Consider the following 18799-nt stretch of genomic DNA (forward strand, 5'->3'; position numbering starts at 1 on the left):
TGAAAATAGTATATGGAAAACCTTTACCAGTATACTGGCAACTGTGATTTGGAATAAATAAGTGGTTAACTTGCTAATGCAAAGAGATGATACAAAGGGAAATAACAAATAGATTAAGACTGGAGAACAAAAACAATTCAGGTATATTAAGTACACACAGATGGAATGACTGTCCCATGATGTGAAGAAGAGAAATATAAAAATGAAATAATAATAATTACTACAAAAAGTAAATAAGTTGTGTTACAGTAAAGTTGACATATTATTAACTTTGAATGAAAGGAATGGAAAGTCCACTTTCAATGACAACAATACTATAATTAAAATTTAAATGCTGCAAAGTGTCTGCTTTTCTTACAAATAAAACTCTGCAATCTAGAAGCAACCAATTGTCTCAGCAGATTATCTATCCTGATTTGACACAGGAAAAGCATTTCATTGTTTAGAAAATTACTTGAGCTGTAAAGAGCCATTAGCACCTAGAAGGCAGACATCTCTCTTTTGCCAGCGGCAGTAACCTTCCAAATTATTTTATAAATCAAACATAATTGAGAGGGACGTTTGTGCCAGTTCAATATAGCCCAGAATAATTGTCCAGTTTGACTTCCATAAGTATCGGCAATCTGGACAGAAATTAAGACTGTTCACACTATAATGACCTAAATGGAATTTATTGTTGAAAGGCATTAAAATTTATACAGGGTGGTCAGGAACAGTCTGAAAGAACTGTAAGGATGTTGCAGGGAAGGTTGTGCTGCACTGATGTGATGCACTGCACAATTTCCGAGCTAATCAGCATTCAAGTCCGTCAATCGGACTGCTGCATTAACAAATTCAAGCAACCTGCCAGAAACAGTGTCAGTTGTTCCCAAAGCATACAAGAGCACTCAGGCTTTGGCTCCAGTTCGATCCTTACTATCATCCTGTATCCCATATTTTTTTACTGCTCTCTTATTCGGTTTTAGGAAACCAAATGAGAAATCATTTGTCACCACAGTCACTGGCAGGCCTTTTGAATTTGCGCACGTAACAGCCTGACTGGATAACTTCAATGCTGATCAACTCATTAATGGCACAACACATTGCATTTTTTCCATAACAATTATTTCTCAGCACAACCTACCCTGCAGCACCCTTAGAATCTTTTCAAATAGCAGCTCAGTTTCATGACACGAAACATATGTCAGTGCAAGTTACAATAAAACAAACAGAACTACTTTGAGAGAATGACCTTAGTGTCAATTCCCTTAAATACCAAATTTTTTTATGACTACGTGTCTCTTCGCACCCTCAGAAGTGAATTCCTCTAAACCTGGGGTCTGAGTGACCTGCCCTTCTTTCCAAACTTCCCCAACCAATCCCTCTTTACTTCCTGAAAAAATATAAAAGTTCCAAAAGCTTGACAAGTTTCTCTCCAACACCCGTTCTGAGTATGTGTGTTTCTATTTACAGTACCAGGAACTTTGCCTTCTGAAGCCAAGTTTTGATCAGCCACTCTGTCTCCTTGTAATTCTTGTTTAAATTTCCTATGGTTCAATTAAACAAAAAAATCATGTACTTTATGTGTTCAACATCTGTGATATGGGAATGATACTCACTGCACAGTGTAAACAAAATTAAGCTGTTGTTGAAAAACTACAATTCGATCTATTTTACAGACTTCACCAATGTTACAGATTGTATTTCTAACTGTTAAAAAAGAGAAATATAGAGGTCTTTCTGTCCATGACAGCTGTTGTTCAATATCTCAACTTCTAGCAAAGAAAAATAAAAATAGCAAATGTTAACATTTACTTGCCATTTTAAACCAGAAACATTTCATCACAATACAAAACTCAGTGACAAACAGCAGGAAGCTAAGCATTTGAAAACAAACTTTCAAGCAATGATTTTGCATGATACTACCATCCCCATCACTATTTCAGTTATTACTAGTGGAATTAATATACTTTCCATTGCTGTTTAAAATTACGCCAAGGACTTGCTCTTAAAAGGACTTGTTTGTTTGCTTTACAGGGAAGGTAAAATATCAAGGGCTGTATAAATCAGTGAAATGCATGTTATAGTAGGTAATATAATGTCTGAAACATAGTTTCAGTACTGTTAGGAAGAATTTGGAGATATTTAAAGTGACAGTATTAGATCCATCAACATATATCCATCAGGTTTGAAAATATCCCACAAAACGAATTTCAATATATCTTTGGTTGCAGTTTTTTCAACTTTGTTGTATTTACCTATAACAGTTCCATCTAAGCTGAACATTCACCTTTGGGCCTTCAGTAGTTATCTAAGAAAGCGTAACTAACTTCAGAAATTTTCAAAATAAAACAGAATCAATTTGTCTTAGAACAAAACTAATATTCATGTATCTCAAAGCACTCTCTTCTGTTTTAAACTGTGATTACCATTACTTCTACATCTTCAACAAGCATATACTTTAAGTTCAGATGGCAGAATACAAAAACTAATGCAGTCTGAAATGAGAGATCAGTTTCACAATTTAATACTGGGAAAAATACTTTTTGTGTAGTACCTTTGGCCCTTCTCCTCGATTAGAGTCCTCACTAGATGTAAATGTGCTACTGGTGTCGATCCCAGAATCTTTGGTCTGTGAGTCCTGAGAACCCTGGCGATCTGCACCCCATCGCACAGCACTTCCAAGGTTCATCCAGTCCCGATCAGGACGGTCAAAGCGCACAGTCTTCTTTCTGCGTTCTGTGAAACGTCGACTGTCTCCTTCTTCCCACAGTTCTGAACACTCTTTCACTATTCTATCACGAAAAGCAAAGTATCGATCACGATAATCGTTGAGATCACGTGGAAATTTCTCCACTTCTTTCCTAGTTTCGTGTCTGTGCCGGCTACCGTTGCTGGAATGTCTTGAGTCTCTGTGAGATGCATAATGATTGTGGTTGTTGTGGTGGGTATTGGAATGGTGGCGATGGTGATGCAGGCGAGTCTGATAGTTTTCTACTTTCCCTACTGAAAATGTGACAGCAAAAACAAAATGAGAACTTGGGTTAGGTACAGGAAATGGCACAACACAAAATTTTCATACATGATACATTCATTTCACTTCTGCAAGTAAATCATTTGTTGTTGGGGAAAGGCATACAATTAACTACAACAACATTTGGAAGAGCAAAAATAAATAACATAACACTGCCAAATGCACACACTGCTAAGCACTGTACAAACTAGAGCAAGGAGTTTCCATTTTCAATAGCAAAACTTTGGGATACTCCTTTGGTTTCAACTAAACTATTATGGTAATAGTTACAAAGATCACACATAATACGAGTAAAATGGCAGGGTACTGATGAGCAGCAAACTTGTGTCATATTAAGGCAATTTGGTTTACAAACCAAAATTCATCTTTCGAATTCCAAGGAAGTACTGATAATTTTGTTTCTTCCAGTTTTATGAATGAAGAGTATATCTGGAATAGACTTTAGAATTAAGAGACACGGTTATTTATTTACAACAGAAAAATAAAGTTCCTAATATGCTGAAAAAGTTCCAGCATTTGCCATTCATCGTTATTTGGGGGAACACTGCTACATCTGTAGAAATATTAGGGTACCATCCTGAGGAAAATTTCATGCAAAGGAAAAAAAATGCAATTTGTCTCCATCTTTTTCACACACATTCCCATTCTCTCTTCAAATTCAGGCCACCAATGACACAATGACACACACACACACACACACACACACACACACACACTATAAGAAAAAGAGCACAATGGAAAAATTATTCAAGCTCATTTTGTACACCTCAGCTGCAAACATAGACAGACACTTATTAGGGCAGGGATGCCAACTTTAAAAAACGTATCTCACCGCCAGGAATTTCTTAATCTTTTCATCTAAAATGGCTTGTCTTTTCAATCTCTTCACAAGGTTGTCGGAATATCCTGAAAGAGAAAAGTATATTTTATCGTATGTGCAATAAGCAATGGGAGCAACAACTCAAATTCTTCAACACAGAACAGCTACTTTCTGCATCAGGTTCAAACCAGCAGTCTACACTCCTACTTTCACTATGCTCTATGATGAGGTTATTAACTTTGATCAGAATATACTTCTGAATTATTTCCCTGTATTTAGTACAATTAAATGTCACAACAGTGGAAAGGCTATAGAAAGTACAAAAACCATGTTGTTATGATTGAAACAACTCATTTGACACTTACACTAAAGTCAAAAGCAAATTTCCATAAATAATGAGACAATTTAACAGCTACACGTTAAAACTGTGTGTAATCTTTCAGTACACAATTAATCATCTGTGGTAGCATCAGGCTGTGATACAAACTGTAGGTCAAGCAAACAATCTTTAAAATGTAGTTTCATTTTATCAGAAGTATATTAAGATATTGATTAGGCAACTAAACACATCATTCTAATCAACATGATATCTAAGGCATAAGACAGGTGTGAATCACTAACTCAGTCTAAAGATGACTTTACATATTATACCTGTTGAGATTATAGCTAGATTTGATTGTCCATAAATAATTTCAATACACCATTTCACTACATAACTATCTTCACATCATTAACCTGCTACAGCAAAGGACAAGAGTCCTCCAACCATCATCAAAAGACAGAATTGGCAAACAATTTGTTAAATCTGTGAAGCAAAACACAAGCTGATCAGTTTGCGTGAGTAAACCACAGTTTTGTGTTTGTCAAGTGCAAACAATTCCACTGCACAAAGTCTGTACACTTGACAAGAGCAAATATACTGAAAGATCCTTGGCCACCTTAACATATGCAACTATCTTAAATATCTAATGAAGTCAATGGAGCCATACTATTATTCATATTGAGATTTAACAGGGTATTGTGGAACAGTGTTTCATATACAGATCTTTCATAACAGGTCTGAGTCCAGATTGCAATATTTTCAATATGTCTGAGATAGGTGTGTGAGAGGATGTCATCTCAGGCTGCAAGTAATAAAGCCATGCAATTTCAAACTTGGACTTTCCCCATCCCAGCAGCAGCCTTGCATTTTCCTAATTAGACATATTTCACCAGTTTCTCTTTTACAACACGGTAGACAATCCCTTAAAATCTCAACACACACACACACACACACACACAGAGAGAGAGAGAGAGAGAGAGAGAGAGAGAGAGAGAGAGAGATGTTGAAAGCTCTACTTTATGCACACACACACACACAGTGAGCCACATTTAAGACACCTGAGGCAAAATGCGTTAGCATCTGACATACTAATCCTCCTGTAGTACTTCAAGATATTCCCTGCAGGTGCACTGGGCCCATGTGACTCTAGAAAAGCTGCTCCGTTTTATGCTACACAAAATTGGCAATTGTATTGGAAACATATTGGTTTTTGTCCCATCTAGGACATACTGCACAGTGCCTTGCAGAGTATATATGTATACATATATGCTCCACAGCCTACAACTGCTAAAAATGACAGTAATATTTTGCAAATCTGCAACCTTTAGCACTTTTCTCTCACTGGGAAATGAAATTGTTCCATAACATTCTCTGGACTTTCTTTAGTGAGGATAATTCACAGTTTTCACACAATTTACATTCTATTCAGCTTCAACATTGTAAATATCATGTTCAGATGTGTGGAAATCATATCACCGTTACATAGCACCAAATTTTTGATAGAGATTAGATAATCATAAAATTTTGTTAGCAATTAGATGGCTACATATTTTTCACTGATCATAAGCTGCAGTCCAGTGTTCTAAAGGACATAATGTAGTTTATTAGAGATCATTTTTTATTTTTTAAAATAAAACAATTCAAATTATATCACAATGGTATGGAGAACTGTCTTCAGCGTCACGCAGTGTCAGTTCTCCTAAGGGAGACAACCTGTCAGCTTCATATTCAATTGGGAGTCTCTATTTGAACAAAATTCTCTCTCAAGCTGCTGATAAATAGCCAGATATTTAACATTTCAATCCACAATTTGTATGTGTTGGCAAAAGCCATTCACCAGACATGACACCTCAAAGAAGAGCTCAATAACTTATCTCAGATGTTGAGTCGCAGATAGGCACAGCAAAAAGACTGTCACAAATAAAGCTTTTGGCCATGAAGACCTTTGTCAACAACAGACGACAGACACACACAAACACACACTCACATGCAAATGCAACACACAAACACAACTGCAGTCTCAGGCAACTGAAACCACTCTGCTGCTGCTGCTGCTGCTGCTGCTGCTGCTGCTGTGTGTGTGTGTGTGTGTGTGTGTGATCTATTGTTGACAAGGGCCTTAATTGCAAAAGCTTTATTTGTAGCAGTCTTTTTGTTTTGCTTATCTGCGACTCAGCATCTCCGCTATACAGAGAGTAGCAACTTTCCTTTTCATGATATTGTTAATTCCATCCTGGACTTTTTATTGTTTGAGTCAATAACTTGTCTGATGAGTTAGGACACCACCAAGAAATTTGAAAATCTCACATTGTGGAAGTTCCTAGCAGAATATAATGGTGTGCCAGACCGAGACTTGAACTCAAGTTCAAGTCCATGGCTGGCACACAGTTTTAACCTGTCAGGAAGTTTCATATCAGTGTACACTCTGCTGCAGAGTGAAAATCTCATTCTGTAAAAGTCTCATATCGTTCTTCAAGTCTCTCCTGTACACAATGCTCTTCCGTTTTCAACAATTAATCAATGTTCATGAAAATCAAATGTTGGTTAGTACTTGTGGATATCAGTGTTGGTCAGTACCTGTGGATATCCTGCAAAGACATAATGTTGCTGGAATTCGATCTCTTATTCACCTAAGGTAACCAGAACACCATATTATAGTAATATAAAATTTACCTGCAATATAAACTGACAACCAATAGAGCAACACTATAGTGTAATCAAAATGTGTAGCCCCTAGAACATTTTGCTTTAACAATCATGAGTATTCATTACATGCTAGTCACCCATATATTTTGCACTATTTTTCACTCATTTTCAGAATTTTTGCATTTGTTTCAGATATAATTGTTGTTCACAATGCAAGCGAGAGGTCTTGCAACATGATGGCTGGTACCACATACACAACATAGTTTGCATGAGTGAAGCATTCTGACTGGTCATGATTAGATAGCTCACTTGAGCACTTTAAGTTCATTGTTAGTGGTGCAGAATTATGTTGATGGTTTAGCACACATACTTGACACACTTGACGTACTGTGAGGATCTCACAAGTAATCTTATTCCACCTGTCTACAGAAATGTCATGCCATATATGTACCATTAGACCACCATCTATACTAGGACCCACAGCATGTAATATGGAATGATATGCTGCACTACAGAGTAAAGCGTTCAAAAACTAAAATGACCAAGTCAATCCACAATTTATTAATATAACCTAAATCTGTGAGAGAAATGGAAATGCCAGTTTACCTGAAATAGTGTACCACCAGATACCATGTCACCTGCCCTGAAACACAACACACCGAATGGGGTGGCACAGTGGTTAGCACACATGACTCCAATTCAGGAGCACAGTTGACCTTCAGCCTTCCAGATCTGAGATTTCTTTGATTTCAGTAAATTGCTCCAGGGAAATGCTAGGATGGTTCCTTTAAAAGGGTACCACTGATTTCGTTTCCTTCTCCGTCTTCCCTTCATCTCAGCTCATGCTCCATCTTCAATGACCTCACTACTGACACATGTTAATCCCTAATCTTATGTGGAAGGATCTTTGCACCCAGCTCATGCATATCACATGGAGATGAATGTAAACACTGCCACAGTGGAAGAGTTTGGGAAGGAAAACAGGATTATTACTTAAACAAAATAGCCAATACTTTGGATGTTAGTGTTGATTCAGCACACAATATTGTCTATGGTGTGCCTTAATGCAATAATGTATCCGCAAGATGGGTGCTACATCAGTTGGCTCCTGAATTGTGAGATTATCGTTTCAATGCATGCAATGAGCTTTTGGATGACTTCCAGGTTGAATTTCTGGACAGAATTGTTACAGGAGATGAAACCAGCACTATCGCTAACCTAAAACGAAGAGATCGAGGTCAGAATGGTGCTATGGCTCTTCACTACAACAAAACGATGGTGCACTCAATCATCAACAAATAAAAGTCACGCTTACTCCCTTTTGGGGTGCAAAAGGAGTAATTTTTGAGCAATAAGTGGAAAAGGGATTAGCAGTGAACAGTAATTCATACTCAAATCGTCTACAAAATCACCTTCACTCTAAAATCAGGCATGAACCACTAGGGCTTCTGGATGGGGGTGTTTGTTCAACCACAGCAACAATACAGAATATGAAATTTGAATGTCTTGAACACCCACTTTACACTCTAAACCTCAGACCAAGTCTCTATCATGTATTTGATCGGTTCAAAGAAGTGCCTGAAGACAGACTCTTCAGAAGTGATGAAAAAGTGAAAACTGCAGTGCATGAATAGCTTCATGCAATACCAAAAGAATTCTTTCACAAGGTAATCACACAAATCCAAAAGGTAGTATGAGTACCAAGTCAATAGTACAACTTTTAGAAATTTTGCACTCTAAAGGTTTTCATTTCAGAAGTGATGAAAAAGTGAAAACTGCAGTGCATGAATAGCTTCATGCAATACCAAAAGAATTCTTTCACAAGGTAATCACACAAATCCAAATGGTAGTATGAGTACCAAATCAATAGTACAACTTTTAGAAATTTTGCACTCTAAAGGTTTTCATTTTTGTCACCTTTGTATTGGAGGCTGACACAGGACTGGCATCAATGACCAAGTCAGCTGTCACAACCTACAACCCCGCACCTCTATCAATATGAAATTGCCAGGCAGTATAACATCAAGCGACTGACAAGATTTTCCTGGTTAACGCTCTAACTGGATGATTTATAACTTCTTCTGTTGAGAATTATTCTGTATACAGTATCTTATGCGCTATCTCTCTCTTAAAACGGGAGGGGTGTGTGGCATTGGGGGCTGCATAGCCACAACCCACTCGTCATTTTACCCACTCTGTTTTACTGGTATGCTTTGGGGAGGATCACCATCTGGTTATAGGCCAAAACTGGTACTACTATGATCCACAAAGTTTCTGTATAGCTTATCCAAAATGGAATCTTTCAGTCATCATATCTGATTCTGCAGGTCAAAATGTAGTACAAGTATAAACGTCACAGTTTTATGACTCAATAGCATCATGGAGACAAGATGGATTATGTGAGGGTGCCTCTGAATCTTTTATGTGAAAAATCAATGTTTTTTCAATGAAACAAATGTTTTTCACATTCTACATCTTCATTCTTCATGTCTACATATTTGTAGTCCTGTGCCACTAGAGGTTTCCAAACTGTAGCATGTAACATGGCACACTGTAATGTAATGAAATCTTTACATGAGAAACAGCATGCTGTAATCAGGTTTCAAATTCAACAAGTTCACAGCACATGGAGTACCCTCTCCTTCAGCAAAACAATTCCAGATCACAAACGAGTGCTGCGTCATCCACAACAATTCAGTGGCTTGGGTTCAATGTCACTGATCATTCTCCATACAGTTCCTACCTGGTCCCATCCGATTTTAAACATTACCAAAACTTAAAGAGCACCTCCGAGAACTTTACTGTGTTAGTGATGAAGCAATGTACGCAAAGATGAGGTTGTGGCACTGTCAACAAAATCAAGCATTCTAAGTGATGGTATCAACAAACTGGTCCCTTGTTGGGAGAAATTAGTTTGGCACAGGGTGACTATGTTGAGAAATAAATATCTGGACAAGAAGAATAAAGATGTAAGAACTTAATACCGCTTGTTTTATTTAAAACTTTTCAACACACCCTAGTATAGTCAGTGAGATTTACAAACGAACAAGACTTATTGCTTGCAGCAGAGTGATACAGATGAGTGTGCATTAATTCTTGACAAATCTTTATAAATGCCATAATGGAAAGCTGACACATTATAGTGCACTGATGCACATTTAGGCAAACAGTGGGACTGTAAATTCCTTTAACTACATGGCAAGCATCAATGTTTATCGTAAAGATGCAAGATAAGTCGTGGTGTAGAAAATTTATTTGGTAAACAGCATTGTATTCAAGAAAATATCACACTAGCAGTTGAAAATTAACATAACTTACAAACAATGGAAAATCCAGGATGGAATGTAACAATATTTTGAAAAGGGTAGTAGCTATGCAGTGGAGTGCTGAGTTGGAGATAGTCACAACAAAAAAACTGTCACAAAATGAGCTTCCCAACAACAAGGCCTTTGTCAAAAATATACAAAACACACACACACACACACACACACACACACACACACACACACACACACAAACTCATCTCATACATACGTGACATACATACATGACCACAGCCTCTGGCAGCTGAAGCCAGACTCTGGCTTCTACTGACTGGGATTGTGTGTGTGTGTGTGTGTGTGTGTGTGTGTGTGTGTGCGCGCGCGCGTGCGCGTGAGTGTGTGTGTGTTGTCTATTTTTTTACAAAGACCTTGTTGGCCAAAAGCTCAGTTTGTGACAGTCTTTTTGTTGTGCCTATCTGCGACTCAGCACTCCGCTATATGTTGAGTTGCAACTATCCTTTTCATACTATTGTTAATGTATCTCACATAAGCTAAATTAGGAAGCAGAAGTTTTTTTTTTTTCTTTCCTCATACTGGTGGCTACTTTCTTGGTAGTTTACCAGATTACATTTAACCTACATAAGCAAATGAACTCTCAACCTCAACAGGGTGGACTGGTCTCTGTACCTAAGACAGAGAAAGCCATGTCCACAGCTTGGGGTCTTGCGGTAGCTTTCTCACTTCTCGTGCATGGGGTCCCGGGTTCGATTCCCGGCAGGGTTGGGGATTTTCTCTGTCTCAAGATGACTGGGTGTTGTGTGTCCTTCATCATCATTTTATCCTCATTGACTTGCAAGTCGCCGAAGTGGCATCAACTAAAAAGGACTTGCAATACGGTGGCCGAACTCCCCTGCATGGGGCAAGAGATAGCCATACCATGCAAGCACCCACAGTGGAGAAGTCAAATTATCCTGTATTTCCTGGAGATGATAAGCAGCCTTTTCAGTAGTTGCAGAGGTAATAGTATGGGTTAGTGACTGATATGACCTTGTAACATTACCCATATGGCTTTTCTATGTTAGTACTGTGAATGGCTGACAGCAAGGGGAAACTACAGCCATTATTTTTACTACTATTTCTCCTTACTTGCGTAGTACAGGCCGCTATTCTGATCTCTGAGCAGGGGATGCTCAGAAGAATGTTGTCGCCAGCACAAATAAAACGAGTGTTATATGGATTGGGACATTGGATGTTAGAGCCCTGAATTGGGCAGATAGGTTAGAGAATTCAGAAAGGGAAAGGATAAGTTGAAGTTACATATAATGATAATTAGTGAAGTGTAGTACTAGAAAAAACACAACCTCTTGTTAGATGAGTGCAAGATTATAAACACAACAAAAGAATAACATGCAGTACTTCAGAAAAGAGTGGAAGATAGATTGCTTGCATGAAGGTACTAATGAGAATTTAGAAACACTGGAAGACAAGTACACGGCCTTAGAAGTAGGCATAATTAGGGGAAAGATGTTCGTGTCACCTATACGAGAATTAATGAGACCTCTGAAGGAAAGAGGAGCAGCTATATGAATATCAATAGCTCAGACAGAAGCAAAGAAGATAGCTGAAAGATGGAAGGCATGGAAAGATGGGCTTTATAAGGAAAATGAACTTTCAGACACTATTAGAGAAAGAGAATAGGAAGTGAATGAAGATGAGGTGGGAGATATGATACTGCAAGAGGAATTTCACACAGCACTGAAGGTCTTAAGTTGAAACAAGATCCCTGGAGGAAATAATATTTCCTCAGAATTATTGAGATCCTTGGGAAAACCAGTCATTACTATTCCATATAGTGCACAAGGTACACGAGACAAGTGAAATGCCCTCGGAATTCATGAAAAATGCAATAATTACAATTCCAAAGAAGGCACGAGCTGACAGGGTTGACTATCAATTTATAAAATCAGGGTTGCAAAATACTGAAATGCATTTTGTACAGAGAAGTGGAAAAACTAGTATACATAAACCTCAGGAAAGATCAGTGTGGGTTCCACAGAAATGTAGGAACACACAAGGCAATACTCACCATGAAATTTAGAAGATTGACTGAAGAAATTCAAAACTGCCTCCACAGAAACCATAAATTTTAAGAAATCTGACAATGTTAACTGGAAAACTATCTTTGAAACTCTGAAGGTAATAAGGATAAAATATAGTGAGCGGACAGTATCTACAATTTGAAAATAAAGAAGACTCCGGTTAGAAGGATTGAAGCACAGAAAAGGAAAGCAGTAGCTCAGAAAGAAGTGTGAAGGGTTAGGCCTATAGCCTGCTGTTGTTGTGGTCTTCAGTCCCAAGACTGGTTTGATGCAGCTCTCCATGCTACTCTATCCTGTGCAAGCTTCTTGATCTCCCAGTACCTACTGCAGACTACATTCTTCTGAATCTGCTTAGTGTATTCATCTCTTGGTCACCCTCTATGATTTTTACCCTCCACACTGCCATCCAGTACTAAATTGGTGATCCCTTGATGCCTCAGAACATGTACTACCAACCGATCCCTTCTTCTAGTCAAGTTCTGCCACAAACTCCTCTTCTCCCCAATTCTATTCAATACCTCCTCATTAGTTATGATAGCTACCCATCTAATCTTCAGCATTCTTCTGTAGCACATTTTGAAAGCTTATATTCTCTTCTTATCTAAACTATTTATTGTCCATGTTTCACTTCCATACATGGCTACACTCCATACAAATACTTTCAGAAACGACTTCCTGACACTTAAATTAATACTCGATGTTAACAAATTTCTCTTCTTCAGAAACGCCTTCCTTGCCATTGCCAGTCTACATTATATATCCTCTCTACTTCGACGACCATCATCTGTTATTTTTCTCCCCAAATAGCAAAACTGCTTTACTACTTTACGTGACTCATTTCCTAATCTAATTCCCTCAGCATGACCTGACTTAATTCAACTACATTCCATTACCCTCGTTTTGCTTTTGTTGATGTTCATCTTACACCCTCCTTCCAAGACATCGTCCATTCCGTGCAACTGTTCTTCCAAGTCCTTTGCTGTCTCTGACAGAATTACAATGTCATTGGCGAACCTCAAAGTTTTTATTTCTTCCCCATGGATTTTAATACCTACTCCGAATTTTTCTTGTGTTTCCTTTACTGCTTGCTCAATATATAGATCGAATAGCATCAGAGAGAGGCTACAACCCTGTCTCACTCCCTTCAAAAACCACTGCTTCCCTTTCATGGCCCTCTACTCTTATACCTGCCATCTGCTTTCTGTACAAATTGTAAATAGCCTTTCACTCCCTATATTTTGCCCCTGCTATCTTCAGAATTTGAAAGAGAGTATTCCAGTCAACATTGTCAAAAGCTTTCTCTAAGTCTACAAATGCTAGAAATGTATATTTGGCTTCCCTTAATCTGTCTTCTAACATAAGTCGTAGGGTCAGTATTGCCTCACGTGTTCCGACATTTCTACCGAATCCAAACTGATCTTCCCCAAGGTGAGCTTCTGCCAGTTTTTCCATTCCTCTGTAAAGAATTCGTGTTAGTATTTTGCAGCTGTGGCTTATTAAACTGATAGTTCGGTAATTTTCACTTCTGTCAACACCTGCTTTCTATGGGATTGGAATTATTATATACTTCTTGAAGTCTGAGGGTATTGCGCCTGTCTCATACATCTTGCTCACCAGATGGTAGAGTTTTGTCAGGCCTGGCTCCCCCAGAGCGACAGTAGTTCCAATGGAATGTTGTCTACTCCGGGGGCCTTGTTTCGACTCAGGTCTTTCAGTGCTCTGTCGAACTCTTCACGCAGTATCGTATCTCCCATTTCATCTTCACCTACATCCTCTTCCATTTCCATAATATTGTCCTCAAGAATATCGCCCTTGTATAGACCCTCTATTACTCCTTCCAGCTTTCTGCTTTCCCTTCTTTGCTTAGAACTGGGTTTCTATCTGAGCACTTGATATTTATGCACGTGGTTCTCTTTTCTCCAAAGGTCTCCCTAATTTTCCTGTAGGCAGTATCTATCTTACTCATAGTGATATGCGCCTCTACATCCTTACATTTATCATCTAGCCATCCCTGCTTAGCCATTTTGCACTTCCTGTTGATCTCATTTTTGAGACGTTTGTATTTCTTTTTGCCTGCTTCATTTATTGCATTTTTGGATTTTCTCCTTTCATCAATTAAATTCAGTATCTCTTCTGTTACCCAAGGATTTCTACTAGCCCTCGTCTTTTTACCCACTTGATCCTCTGCTGCCTTCACTACTTCACCTCTCAAAGCTACCCATTCTTCTTCTACTGCATTTCTTTCCCCCATTCCTGTCAATTGTTCCCTTATGCTCTCCCTGAAACTCTGTACAACCTCTAGTTTAGTCAGTTTATCCAAGTCCCATCCCCTTAAATTCCTACCTTTTTGCAGTTTCTTCAGTTTTAATCTACAGTTCATAACCAATAGATTGTGGTCAGAGTCCACATCTACCCCTGGAAATGTCTTACAATTTAAAACCTGGTTCCTAAATCTCTGTCTTACCATTATATAATCTATCTGAAACCTGTCATTATCTCCAGGCTTCTTCCATGTATACAACCTTCTTTTATGATTCTTGAACTAAATGTTAGCTATGATTAAGTTGTGCTCTACCAGGCGGCTTCCTCTTTCATTTCTTAGCCCCAATCCATATTCACCTACTACGTTTCCTACTCTCCCTTTTCCTACTACCAAATTCCAGTCACCCATGACTATTAAATTTTCGTCTCCCTTCACTATCTGAATAATTTCTTTTTTTTCATCGTACATTTCTTCAATTTCTTCGTCATCTGCAGAGCTAGTTGGCATATAAACTTGAACTACTGTAGCAGGCATGGGCTTCGTGTCTATTTTGGCCACAATAGTGCGTTCACTATGCTGTTTGTAGTAGCTCACCCACACTCCTACTTTTTTTATTCATTATTAAACCGATTCCTGCATTGCCCCTTTTTGATTTTATATTTATAACCCCGTATTCGCCTGACCAAAAGCCTTGTTCCTCCTGCCAGCGAACTAATTCCTACTTTACATAACTTTAACCTATCCATTTCCCTTTTTAAATTTTCTAACCTACCTGTTCGATTAAGGGATCTGACATTTCACGCTCAGATCAGTAGAACACCAGTTTTCTTTCTCTTGAAACCTAAAGCACTTAGAAGTGGAAATACATACCGTACACCAAATTTGCAAACCACTTCGTATTAACAGAATCACTATCCTACAGGCATAAAACACCAGTAACCAGTAATAATAGTTTGTAGACAACTAATGACAACCTACCACAAAAAAGATCCAGTACAGTAGCTGTAAGCAAATAAGCCACCCTTTTCACTTGAACAAATTATTTTTTGAGATTATAATCTACACCTAAGATTTTCGATAAAGATTTTACCTGTTTGATATTTCGAATAAACTTGCGATTTCAGTCCATAGGTTCCGAACCATAACCCGATTGTCATATTTTAATCCTCATGATGACACAAATTCACTCTTTCTCGGGCTAAACTTATCTGCTTCTAACGCTCCATATTTCGTGGGTGAGAACGCCGTTTGGTTTGACGGAAGAAAACAAACTGATCTGAATTGCGCTGATTGTCGTCCGAAGTCTGTAATTTCGGGAGATATCGGCTATAGTGTAACCGCGCACATAGTGGTGTACTGATTTGAAAAGATCGGCCGTCTCTAGCTGCTCTTATCACAGAGGGACATCATTTTGAGCCCCTACTGTAAATAAGGGTAAATTTCAGTTAATCAGATGGCAACGACGTTCATGCTGAACGCAGGGGAAGCGAGCGCGCACCCGACTACCAGCAGATTAGCGTCTCAGAGAGTAGATGTATTAGAAAGGTAGGGGGGGGGGGGGGGACAAACACAAAGGGAAAATTTCATGTTCAGTCAGCAAGAACATCAGCCTTTGACTTCCACTAAAAATGATGCTACACAATTTCCTAGTCGTCCACATAACGTAAAATTATATCATCATCCTTCCTGTTTTGTAAAATCCTACAGTGGCTGGTCCCGGCGGAGGTTCGAGTCCTCCCTCGGGCATGGGTGTGTGTGATTGTCCTTAGGGTAATTTAGGTTAAGTAGTGTGTAAGCTTAGGGACTGATGGCCTTAGCAGTTAAGTCCCATAAGATTTCACAAACATTTGAACATTTTTTTTTCAATCCTACAGGCATTCGTAGCTTAAATAACTGCTTCTATTCAATAGCAGAATTCCAAGAACACGTGAAATATAAGACACTCTTTAATGGATAAAGGAAAATATTATACCAGTCTGTGATCGAATTCTTTGCCTATACTCTTTTTCCCTACCCAGAGTTCTCTCCCTTGTAATACATCACACAATGAAGCATCATATTAACTCTATTTCTATGTGTTATTTCCACGAGTTTATCTGAATTAAACAGGTACCTGCATGTTTCAAATTGAAACTAATTGAAATTGTGACATAGGATATGAAGAAGTCGAAGAAGAAAGACAATCAGAGCTGACGTATAGCTCAGACATGTTTCGTGGGTCCTCTTGAGAATGAAAAGAAAGATGTAGTCCTCGGACAATTATCTTTCAGTTGCAAACTGCCTCCTCTGCATCACAGTCACTGCAGCACCCTCTCCGAAGGGTGCCGTACTTCTCCTTGCCATGTGTGCAGTGGCGTAACAGGAAGTTGACAAGACAGGCACACAAGGGCGGGAGAGGCACGACAGTTCTCTTACATCTCTTCTTTCTTTCGTCCGCCTACTCTCTCAGTACGCGTCTGTAAACGCACCCTCTTGCCACATTGATATTTCGTCCAAGTAGCTTCATAAAGAACATTTACCGTTAACATCGGTCATTTTCCAACTCTTTCCGCTCCCCTGACCAGCGACTAACACCCACGGCTGGTTTCGCACATGACAGCCGACTTTCGAAATATTAATAAGAGTGGTTATTTCTTAATTAACTGTTGATTTAAGACATTTCAATCAACTTTTAATGTTATTGGATCTTACAATTTCAGCGAAATCAATGGGAAGGATGAGCTTGCATCTTCATGACCACATTCATTCGCGATCTATCTTGATCGTGTTGATGAATCCCAATGCTGAGAAACGTACCTCGCATAAGAAGTATGTTGCAAAATGTATTAAAAGTGCTGTTCGGTATACTCGGCTCTTCCGTTGCACGCTGCAGTTGGTAATTGGGTGATGAGTGATCAGAAGCGAACGACTGCATTGTTTTTCATATGGTGAGGGGGAAGAAAACTAATATGCTGACTGACTGACTTGTAGCGAAGCCTGAGGCCAAGGTTGGATTGGAATGTGACAATTTCGTTGTAAGTTGGCGAAGCCAACGAATGTGAATGGAAGAAAACTAGATATTTTGACAGACTGACCTGCAGGGAAAGTGGCACTGTCGTGGCGAGTTTACCAATGTCAACACAAAAATATGACTGCCGTAATAGACATGTGTAGCGTCGCGCGAGATATACGTTCGTCATTGCAATAGACCTACCCTGCTTCTATGTCTGTATTTCCGATTTTGTCGAACATTCCGACAGTAAGGCTAAATTCTAATCTAATAGAAGAAAATAATAGCTAATTTCGTTTATGAAACATACGAAATTACGAAAGAATATTGTGATTGGCTATCGACAACACAGTCACCATTCGTCACGTTCGCTCCCTATCATTCACTGCGCAATTACCAACTGCAGCACGCAATCGCAGAGGCAGATTCACCGTAACTGCACTTCTACTTCCGTGGCGCCTTGTTACCCCGTTGCGCATGTCCCTGTTCCGCCTAGCTTTGAAACTCAACCGGTGATGAGTGAACGAACTTTGACTTCAATATGGAGCTTGAAGAAATATCAATAAATTGCCCTTGTTCGTAACTGGTAAGTGTTGATAGATGGTTTGTACAAGAGGGTTATTAGATCCAGTTGTGTTTATCAACTTTTTATGGAAAGTACATGAGAAAGTAACCACTTAGTCCAGTTAAATGATACAGAGAACAGAAAGTCATTAAAAGTAGTTTCTTTCGGAATGCTGAAATTTTGTCTGGCAGTTTCAGAATGTTGGTGTCATTACCTTGAAGAGATACATTCAATGAATTGAGGTTTTCAAAGATGTCACAAAGATTTAGCAGCTTTAATACAGTGTCGCTGTCTACTAACTTTTCTTACACAAGGTACTGGTAAGAGTAAAGTTCATTCCTGAGTTCACCCACCCTTTTCATGGCATTCCCACGTGAGAGCCTGCGAGAGTAACTGCAATACATTACAGAAATGGAAATGTCTTCAGCCCCGTAACAACGCACATTTATTGAAGACATCTAACTTCAATGGACGACTTTAATGAGGTTTACCACTTCGACCGCTGACTGAATAACCTCACGAAGAAAAGTCCCATGATTTTTGATTCCAGGGATTCTCAGCGAATAAAACAGTGTGTCCACACAGCATGAGGAGTCTCTTCGAATCACAGCTTGCAAACCCGCGTAACAGCCTGCCATTCTACGACCTCCACTGTCCTGACGCCACACAATTTTTCCAATCAATGTTGTTTTCTCGTATAAAGGAGTATTTCAAAGAGATCTTTTTGCCTCTGTTCCAAGAGTATTCTCCTGGAAGGAACCTGAAATTTGTCATACACAGGCCAATACCGCACGTAGCAAACTGGATGCAACCTTATGT

General features: G+C 38.9%; 1 protein-coding gene across 6 annotated transcripts in view; it reads right to left on the minus strand.

Moving 5' to 3' along the window:
* The window catches only part of LOC126337046 (regulating synaptic membrane exocytosis protein 2), a 1181006-nt gene that overhangs the window by 839489 nt on the left and 322718 nt on the right, over positions 1 to 18799 (minus strand). For 4 of the 6 annotated variants that reach the window (XR_007565036.1, XR_007565035.1, XR_007565037.1 and 1 more), the window contains one exon: positions 3846 to 3919. The exons of 1 other annotated variant lie outside the window; for it this stretch is intronic. Coding sequence is in view for 2 of the 5 variants with exons in the window: in XM_050001371.1 (XP_049857328.1) it covers positions 3846 to 3919 (74 nt within the window). In the remaining 3 variants the exon portion in view is untranslated. Of the gene's footprint in view, positions 1 to 2536; positions 2986 to 3845; positions 3920 to 18799 lie in introns of all 6 variants that reach the window. One more of the 6 variants, XM_050001370.1, reaches the window with a different exon arrangement.

This window comes from Schistocerca gregaria, chromosome 2, assembly GCF_023897955.1.
Source record: "Schistocerca gregaria isolate iqSchGreg1 chromosome 2, iqSchGreg1.2, whole genome shotgun sequence".
Lineage (NCBI taxonomy): Eukaryota > Metazoa > Arthropoda > Insecta > Orthoptera > Acrididae > Schistocerca > Schistocerca gregaria.